Consider the following 9,698-nt stretch of genomic DNA (forward strand, 5'->3'; position numbering starts at 1 on the left):
GACACCACACGTGACCCAGAGAAAGAGAGCATGTACAAACCAGAGAGAGAGACACCCAGAGAGGGAGAAAGAAAGAGCACATGATCCAAAGAGGCAGAGAAAGCATGTGACCCAAATAGAGTATGTGACCCCAAGAGAGAGAGCATGACACAGACAAAGTGAGTGCGACCAAGAGAGACAGAGAACAAGTGTGACCCAGAGAGAATGTAAGCATGGCCCAGAGACAGAGATCACGTGAACCAGAGAGTGCAACCCAAAGATATAGAGTGTGACACAGAGACATAGAGAGAGTCTGAGACAGAGAGACCCAGAGAGAGAGAGTGTGACCAAGAGAAAGAGACAGAGAGTGTGACCCAGAAAGACATAGAGCATGATCCAGAGAAAAAGTGACCCAGAGATAGAGAATGTGACCAAGAGCATTACCCACAGAGACTGAGACAGAGCGAACATGAGGGCGGGGGGGGAAGGGAGGAGTGTGACCTAGAGGAGGGGAGACAGCATGACCCAGTGGGGGGTGGGGGGCTGACCCAGAGAGACAGTGTGTGTGACAGACAGAGAGAGAATGAGAATGGCGACAACGACGACTACAGACAGGGGACAGAGACACTGACTCGTAGTGAGACTACATGACCCAGAGAGAGAGTGCACAACTCGGAGAGGGAGAGAGAGCACACTTGAACCAGAGATACAAATAGAATGCATAACCCAGAGAAAGAGAGCATAACCCAGAGAGATAGAGAGAGTGCACATGTGTGACTAGAGACAGAGAGTGAGCGTGCACATGACCCAAAGAGCAAAAGATGACACAGGTCCCAAAGAATGTGACCCAGAGAGTTAGAGTGTGTGCACGCAACCAAAAGCTTATGACCCAGAGAGAGAGAGCATTTGACCTAGAGAGCAAGAGTGCACGCTCTCTCGAGGGAGAGCTTGAGCATAATAATATATAATTATAATATAATATCAGACCCGCCCATGACAAGTGGTTGGATGACATGCCAAGTTTAGAGGGACAGGGTGCTAGCGAGGGTCCTCATCCTGTTGCTCTGAGATGTGCTGGCTACACTGCAGCACACTTCAAGTCTTATGGAGATGAGCCAGGGGCTCCTGAGGTAATAGAAACCAACAGGGAAACACCAGTGAAATACCTCAAAGGAATTAAGGGATGTTCCTCTAAGGTGACACAGCCCAGCTGAAGTGCCTCTACACCAATGCATGCAGCATAGCCAACAAACAGGAGGAGCTGGAAGCCACCATGCTGCTAGAAAGCTATGACCTAGCTGCCATTACTGAAACTTGGTGGGACAAATCCCATGACTGGAGTGCAGTTATAGATGACTACAGGCTGTTCAGAAGGGACAGGCAAGGAAGGAGGGGCGGAGGCGTTGCCCTCTATATCAAGAAAGGGATAGAGTGTGAAGAGCTGTCTCTGAAAAATAGCCATGAGCAGGTTGAGAGTTTATGGGTAAGAATTAGAGATTGAGGCAACAAAGGGAACCTTGTGGTTGGTGTCTACTACAGGCCACCCAATCAAGGGGAGCCTATTGATGAAGTCTTCTTACTCCAGCTACAGGAGGCATCGCGCTCACAGGCTCTCGTCTTGCTGGGGGACTTCAACTACCCTAACATCTTTTGGAAAAGTAGCATGGGGAGCTATAGGCAATCCAGGACACTCTTGGAATACATTGAGGATAACTTCTTAAGCCAGGTAATAGACAGCCCTACCAGAGGGAATGCAATACTGGACCTGATGGTCATCAATGCAAGTGAGCTAATCGGTGACATAAAGATAGGAGGCAGCCAAGGCTGCAGTGATTATGAACTGGTGGAGTTTGCAGTCCTGAGGAAAATGGGTCAGGCGAAGAAGTCAGGACCCTGAATTTTAGGAAAGCAAACTTCCAGCTCTTTAAGGAGTTAGTCAATAGGATGTCCCTATGGGAAAAGCCCTCAGGGACAAGGGAGCAGAACAGAGCTGGCACATCTTTAAGGATACTTTCGATAGAGCACAAGAGCTCTCAATCCCCAGGTATAAGAAACCAGGAAAGGAAGGCAAGAGACTGGTATGCGAGTTGAGACCTGCTGGTCAAACTAAAGGGCAAGAAGGAAATGCACAGGCAGTGGAAGCAGGGACAGGTATCCTGGGAAGAGTATAGGGATGCTGCCCAGTTGTGTAGGGATGGGATCAGGAAGGTGAAGGCGCAGCTGGAGCTGAATGTGGCAAGGGACACAAAGAAAAATAAGAAGGGCTTCTACAGGTATGTCAGCCAGAAAAGGAAGGTCAAAGAAAGCGTACCCGCCGTGATAAGTAAAACTGGCAAACTGGTAACAATGGACGAGGAGAAGGCTGAGGTACTCAACAACTTTTTTCCCTCAGTCCCTCTCTCCCCACATCTCTCAAGTGGATGGACTGCAAGGCAAGGACTGAGATCGTAGGAAAAGATCAGGTTTGTGACCACCTGAGGAACCTGAGCATACATACATCTATGGAACCTGACGAGATGCATCCCAGAGTAATGAGAGAATTGGCTGATGTAGGTGCAAAGTCACTCACCATGAGCCACTCCAGAGAGTGGTCAACAGCTCAATGTCTGGATGGAGATCAGTGACAAGTGGTGTCCCTCGGGAGTCCGTATTGGGACCACTACTGTTTAATATCTTCATCGATGACATAGTGGGATTGAGTGCACCCTCAGCAAGGTTGCAGATGACACCAAGCTGAGTGGTGCAGTTGATATGCTTGAGGGAAAGGATACCATCCAGAGGGACCTGGACAGGCTCGAGAAGTGGGCACATGTGAACTTCTTGAAGTTCAACAAGGCCAAGTGGAAGGTCCTGCACCCTGGTCAGGACAATCACCAGTGTCAGTACAGGCTGGGGGACAAAGAGATTGAGAGTAGCCCTGCTGAGAAGGACTTGGGGGTACTAGTGCGTGAAAAGCTGGACGTGAGCTGACAATGTGCACTCACAGCCCAGAAGGCCAACTGTATCCTGGGCTGCATCAAAAGAAGCATGGCCTGCAGGTCGAAGGACGTGATTCTGCCCCTCTACTCCGCTCTCATGAGACCTCACTTGGAGTACTGTGTCTAGCTCTGGAGTCCTCAGTACAGGAAAGACATGGACCTGTTGAAGTGGTCCAGAGGAGGGCCACAAAAATGATCAGAGGGATGGAACACCTCTCCTACGAGGACAGGCTGAGACCGTTGGGGTTGTTCATCCTGGACAAGAGAAGGCTCTGAGGAGACCTTATTGCGGCCTTTCAGTACTCAAAGGGTACTCATAAGAAAGATGGGGACAAACTTTTTAGCAGGGCCTGTTGTGATAGGACAAGGGGTAATGGTTTGTAACTAAAAGAGAATAGATTTAGACTAGATATAAGGAAGAAATTTTTTATGATGAGGGTGGTGAAACACTGGAACAGGTTGCCCAGAGAGGTGGTAGATGCTCCATCCCTGGAAACATTCAAGGTCAGGTTCGATGGGGCTCTGAGCACCCTGATCTAGTTGAAGATGTCCCTGCTTATTGCAGGGGAGTTGGACAAGATGACCATTAAAGGTCCCTTCCAACCCAAACTATTCTGTGATGCTATGTGACCCAGAGAAAGACAGAATGCATGCCCCAGAGGGTGAAAGAGGATGCATGCCCCAGAGTGTGACCCTGAGAAAATTATGCGTGACAAAATGAGTGAGTGCGCACATGATCCAGATAGACCAAGCAGGTGTCTACCACCCAGAGAGAGTGAGCATGAGCATGCACAGCCCAGAGCAAGAGCGAGATTGCAGCCTAGACCGAGCATGTGCAAGAGCATGTGTGCATGACCAGGGGAGAGACAGAGCATATGTGACCCAGAGTGAGAATGCATATGCACAACCAAAAGCAAGTGCATGGGCACATCCCAGAGAGAACTCAAATGGCCCACAGAACAAGCACATACATAACCCAGAAATCATGCAAGAGTTCACACAAAACCCCAGGAGACAGAGTGTGCGCCCAGAAGAGCCAAAAGGAGCGCACAATGCAGAGATAGTGCTCAACCAAGAGTGTACAAAGAGATAGAGAGAGTGTAAACCCCAGAGAGAGCATGTGCAACACAAATTGAGAGAGGATCACACAAGGCAGAGAGCACAAGATCCAGAGAGTGTGTGAGAGTATGCAACCCACAGAGCAAATGCACACTCCAGAGAGAGCATGAATTACCAAGAGAGCACAACCTAGAGAGGCAATGCAAGACCCAGAGACAGAGCGCAAGTGTGCAACCCATGGAGTGCAAAATGCTGTGAGAGGCACATGCAGTGCAGGGAGAGAGCATGCATGTGTGCATGTTCCAGGGAGAGAGCACATGCACACATACATGCCCCAGGGCATGGAGGGGGGGAGAGAAAGAGAGCAAGAATGCAACTCACCGTGAGGGAGAGCATGTGCATGCAAGAGTGCACAACCCAAAGAAAGAGCAAGAGTGTATGTGACCCAGAGTGGGCAAGCACAAGAGCACAACCCAGAAAGCATGACAGTGCACACAAGACAGAATGAGCCAGTGCACATGACAGAGTCCCAGACTGAGAGCAACAGGAAGAAAGACCAACAAAGACTGAGACGCTGTGTTTCCAAGAGAGAAAGAGTGCATGACCATGCCAGAGACGGGAAAATTATGTGACTGATAGAGCATGTGATTGCAAGAAACAGAGTGCATGACCAAGAAAGAGGGCACAAGACCTTGCCCAAGAGAGGAAGGGAAAGCTAGCAACAGCAAACACATGACCGCTAGAGGGAGCACGTGAGAGGCGGAAACTGCAATCAAGAGAAACCTAGACCGACTTGGAGAGAAATGTAGAGCAGGTGACCAGGCACAAGGGAGCGCAGGAGGGAGCAATAGAGAGGGAGAACAAGCATGTCCCCCGAGAGTGCAAGAGAGGAAGGAAGGGAGCATACACAGCCACACATGAGATACAGGGAGAACGTGACCCAGAGAGGGAGAGCAAACATGACTGTGTGCAAGGGAGAGCATGCAATGGTCTGTGAGAGAGAGAGCACACATCTGTGAGAGAGGGAACCACAGACATAAAGAATTTGCGACTCAGTGAGGGAGAGCATGTGCCATCACACCCAAGAGAGGACCAGTATGCACAACCTAGAGAGGGAGAGTGAGCACGACCATGCACATGATTGTGAGAGTGAGAGGAAGCAAGCAAAAAGCAGCTCATGAGAGCACAGCTGCACGTGAAGAGGGAGTGCAAGCACAATCGTGAGAGAGCAAGCAAGCAAGAGAGAAGGATAACACGCGACAGACAGAGACCACACACAACCACATGTGAGAGGGGGAGATCACAACCTAGATAGAGAGGGAGAGTGAGCGTGACTCCATGTGAGGGAGAGAGGGAAAGCAGGAGAGCGAGTGCAACCATGCACAAGTTTGATTGAGAGGAGACACACAAAAAGTGAGAGGGAGCACGTGACCACACGTGAGACAGGGAGAGTGCACAACCTCACAAGAAGAGCTTGTGACCACGCAAGAGAGTGAGGAGAGCACATGTGACTGCCCACAAGGGAGACAGAGAGAACAAGCATGGCTGTGTGTGAGGCTGAGCAAGAGGGAGCACACAAGAGCAAGTATGTGTGCCTGAAACCAAGAGAAAGAGATCAAGAGAGGACAAGGGAGAGTGTGAGCAACGAACTGATCGACTTACCAGCATGAGCTTTGAGTATATGGGTTTTCAAGCGGCTATTGTAAGAGGACTTGAATGGACAAAGCTTGCAACGGAATGGCTTATGGTGTCCATGATGAGTCTGCATATGGCGATCCAGACTGATCAAAAGACAGACAAAAAAAGAAAACAAAACAGTAAATCATTTTAGCTATTCCTTCAGATGCAAGCCAAAAACCTAGTAACAAAAATAAATTTTAAATAAGAGCAGGCCAGGCTCAGCTATCCTTCTCATGCTGGTTCTTTATATCTAACAGGTCTGCTTATAGAACAAGGCAGAATCTAATCTGAGGAAGAACAAGATCTGTGACCAGTTTTATCAAACAGAATGCAAGCCACTTAAATTCAATAGGGCAAAATTACTATCATCAATTAAATTATACCAGATCCAGACGAACAAGACAGTCATTTATAGGATAAAGGCTATTTGAGGAAAAACAAAAAACAAACAAGAAAAACCCCAAACAGAACAATAAAAATATTAGTACAGGATTTTTCTGTGAAGTGTTTTTGTGAAAATATGCCCCATTTCTCCTCACAAGGAAAGGAAAGTATTTTTCTAGCTCTGTTGAAGAAACCTTCATTTGGTTACAGCAGAAAAAGCAGATTAGACTGCCTACTCTGGGGGGAAGGTACCAGCAAGCTGTCAATGATTTTAGGAGTAAAAGGTGGCAGAGTTTCAGATGTAATGGGCTGTGAAACCCTGCATGAAGCTCAACGACAGAAGACGGGGTGGAAAAGACCAGATGCTATTTTTCTGCAGGGGAAATTAGAGCAACAGAAAGCCTGACATTGAAGGGGGGGAGAATTCATCACCCATCTTCATGGCTTCAGATCAGGATGGAGACATTTCCAATACAGCCTCTTCTTTGAGAACATTAATGCTTTGTGATATAAGAGTAGTCTGAGCCTGTTTATGCACAGCAGTGAAACAACAAGAAGGTATGGACAAGTTTGGAGAGGATTGGTTTATTTATCATCCCCCCAAACTACCATCCTAATAGTTCCAGGCATACTTTAGCTTTATTTCCTATCAATTGAGCTAAATTGTCCCGCTTTTTTCTACTGAATATCAAGATCTAGATCAAACGAAGTCTACTCCAGCCTTGAGCCTCTACTTGGAGCCTGAGCCAAGAAAATACCTGTTTACCAGTGCTAACACCAAAGTCTGTGTATTCAAAGATCTAATGACAGCAAAACCAAAAAAACAGACCATATATCCAATTTCAGGGCTACTTCATAGAAACATAATATTATCATAAATCTAACAGGGTGTGGTAAGATAATTTTTCCCCCATTTCTCTGGAGCACCAGTATGTCTCCTAAATAAGAGAAGCTAAACATTTGTGGTCAGTATTTAATTAAAAAAAACCCAAGTTTTAAATAGATGATAGAAAATGAGCTGGTATAAAACTAAAACAGATTAGCAAAGATGTATACAATGCATATCTCAAGCTCAGCACTGACTGAGACAACTACCCCTGGCACATCAGAAGCTTGTACTCAAAGAGCTCCTGAGGAAGGATGCAGCTTTCCATGTTACAAGCAAGTTACTGCACGGAGCTGTAAGAGGAATCCCTCCTTACCCTCACAGCTACCTTTACAGAATAGGTAAGAGTCTCTGGGTATGGTAGATGAAGGACATGATGAAATAGAAGAGGAGGAATCTGTGCAAGTACTCTCATCAAAGTCAGATCAACCAACCCCTCACATCAAGACCTGCATTAAGACCAGTGCTGAGAAAAAACAACGGTGAATTATAGTCATCGGTGACTCTCTCCTGAGCAGAATGGAAGCACCAATTTGCAGACTGGATCCTCTTTTCAAGGAAGTTTACTGTCTTCCTGGGGCCTGGATCAAGGATGTAACCAGATGACTGATGAGCTTAGTACAGCCTTCAGACTATTACCTACTCATGCTCTTTAATGTGGGTACTAATGACATAGGCCAAAGTCAATCAAAAGAGATTTCAGGGCCCTGGGAAGAATGCTAAAAGATTCAGGAGCACAGGTAGTGTTTTCTTCAATCCTCCCAGTAATGGGGAGAGTCAATGGAAGAAACAGGAGTGCCCAAGACATCAATACGTGGCTCCAGGACTGGCGCCTCCACCAGTGTTTTGGTTTTAAAAACCATGGAAGAGTCTGTGAGGCACAAGGTACACCGGGGCCTCATGGGATCCGCCTGTCCTGATGGGGGAAATGCTTCTTTGCTCATAAGCTGGCAGGATCAATTAAGAGGGCTTTAAACTAGAATTGATGGGAGAAGGAGCTACCATCAGGAGAGCTGAAGGTAAGCCAAGGGTTGGCATGGCATCATTTGAGGGTGGCAATGCTAATGGGAATGTTTACACTGCTCCAGGGAGCACGGAGGGTTTAAGAGCACATCTGAAAAGCTTGTACACCAATGCACGCAGTATGAGAAACAAACAGGATGAACTGGAAGCGTTGGTCTGTTCCCACACTCATGTCATTGATATTAGTGAGACTCGGAGGAATGAGTTCCATGAGAGTGCTGGGATGGAGGGCTACAGGCTGTTCAGGAGGGATAGGCAGGGCAGGCGAGATGGAGGTGTCGCACTATATGTAAGGGAAAGGTTTGACTGTAAAGACCTTACAGTTAGGGATGATGTGGTTGAGAGCCTCTGGGTGAGGATTAGGGGGATGGAAAACAAAGGAGACGATGTAATGGGTATCTACTACTGATTGCCCAGCCAAGATGTAAGCACTGATGAGTTATTCTATAGGCAATTAGGAGAAATCTCTGGATTGGTAACCCTGGTCCTTATGGGCAATTTCAACTTCTCACACATCAACTGGGAATACCATACTGCTGTGACGAGCAAGTCTGGGAAAGAAGATAACTTCTTGTCACAAATACTCAGTGAGCCAACTAGGAAAGGCGCCCTTCTTGACTTGTTATTTCTGAATAGAGAAGGACTCGTGGAAGATGTGATAGTAGGTGGCTGTCTTGGCCACAGTGATCACAAAATGGTTGAGTTTAAAATTTTCAGTGTAGTGAGAAAAAAGGTCAGCAGTTGCTACCCTGGATTTCAAGAGAGTAAACTTTAAGCTATTCAGGGAGCTATTTAGCAGTGTCCCCTTGGGATCTGCTTTTGAGGGCTTAGGGGTCCATGAGAGCAGTCCGTTTTTAAGAACCACCTTTTAGAAGCACAGGAGCAGGCAATCCCATTGTGTCAAAAGTCAAGCAAGCAGGGCAGGAGACCAGTTGGGCTGAACAGGGAACTCCTCGTGGAACTGTCCTGGTTTCAACTGGGAAAGTTTCTTTCTAGTGATTGCTGTGAAAAGAATGTCAATAATGCATATTGGTTTAGTTGTTGCCAAGCAATGTTTTATACTTTTCAAGGACTCTTTTCAGCTTCCCATAGAAGTTGAGAAGGAGGGTAGGTAAAACAATAGAATGTCCAATAGGAATATTTTGTACCCCAGACGTCATGCTCGGTATATAAATAGGAGTTGGCTGGTGAGGGGGAGAATCCACAATCACTGCTCGGGATGGTGCCAATTCACTGGGTGGTGAAAGTGACCTGTGTCATTATTATTATTTGTTATTATAATTGTTATTTTCCTTTTCTGTTATTGTTATATTAAACTCTCATTATCTCAACCCACGAGGTTTTTTTTCTTGTCCCTTTCTCCTCCTTTTTTCCCTCTTCTCCCTACCCTTCTTGAGGCGGGGGGGGTGGTGCGTGTGTGTGTGTGTGTGTGAGTGAGCAGCTGTGTGGTCCTAGTTGTCGGCTGAGGTTAAACCACGACAGGAACTTAAGAGGAAAAAGAAATGGTATGACCTCTGGAAGCGTTGTCAGGCTTTGCCCCAATAGGACTAGGGGGAATGGCTTCAAACTGGAAGAAGGTAGATTTAGATTAAATATTAGGAAGAAATTTTTCACTTTGAGGGTGGTAAAGCACTGGAACAGGTTGCCCAGAGAAGCTGTGGAAGCCCCATCCCTGGAGGTGTTTAAGGCCAGGCTGGATAGGGCTTTGA

General features: G+C 46.9%; 1 protein-coding gene across 1 annotated transcript in view; it reads right to left on the reverse strand.

Moving 5' to 3' along the window:
- Nucleotides 1-9,698, reverse strand: part of LOC104288850 (zinc finger protein 462-like) — an 83,181-nt gene that overhangs the window by 59,243 nt on the left and 14,240 nt on the right. Inside the window, exon 5 of the mRNA XM_009887725.1 lies at nucleotides 5,679-5,797. Coding sequence (XP_009886027.1) covers nucleotides 5,679-5,797 — 119 coding nt within the window. The remainder of the gene's footprint in view (nucleotides 1-5,678; nucleotides 5,798-9,698) is intronic.

Source organism: Charadrius vociferus, unplaced genomic scaffold, assembly GCF_000708025.1.
Source record: "Charadrius vociferus isolate BGI_N301 unplaced genomic scaffold, ASM70802v2 scaffold501, whole genome shotgun sequence".
Taxonomy (NCBI): Eukaryota; Metazoa; Chordata; class Aves; order Charadriiformes; family Charadriidae; genus Charadrius; species Charadrius vociferus.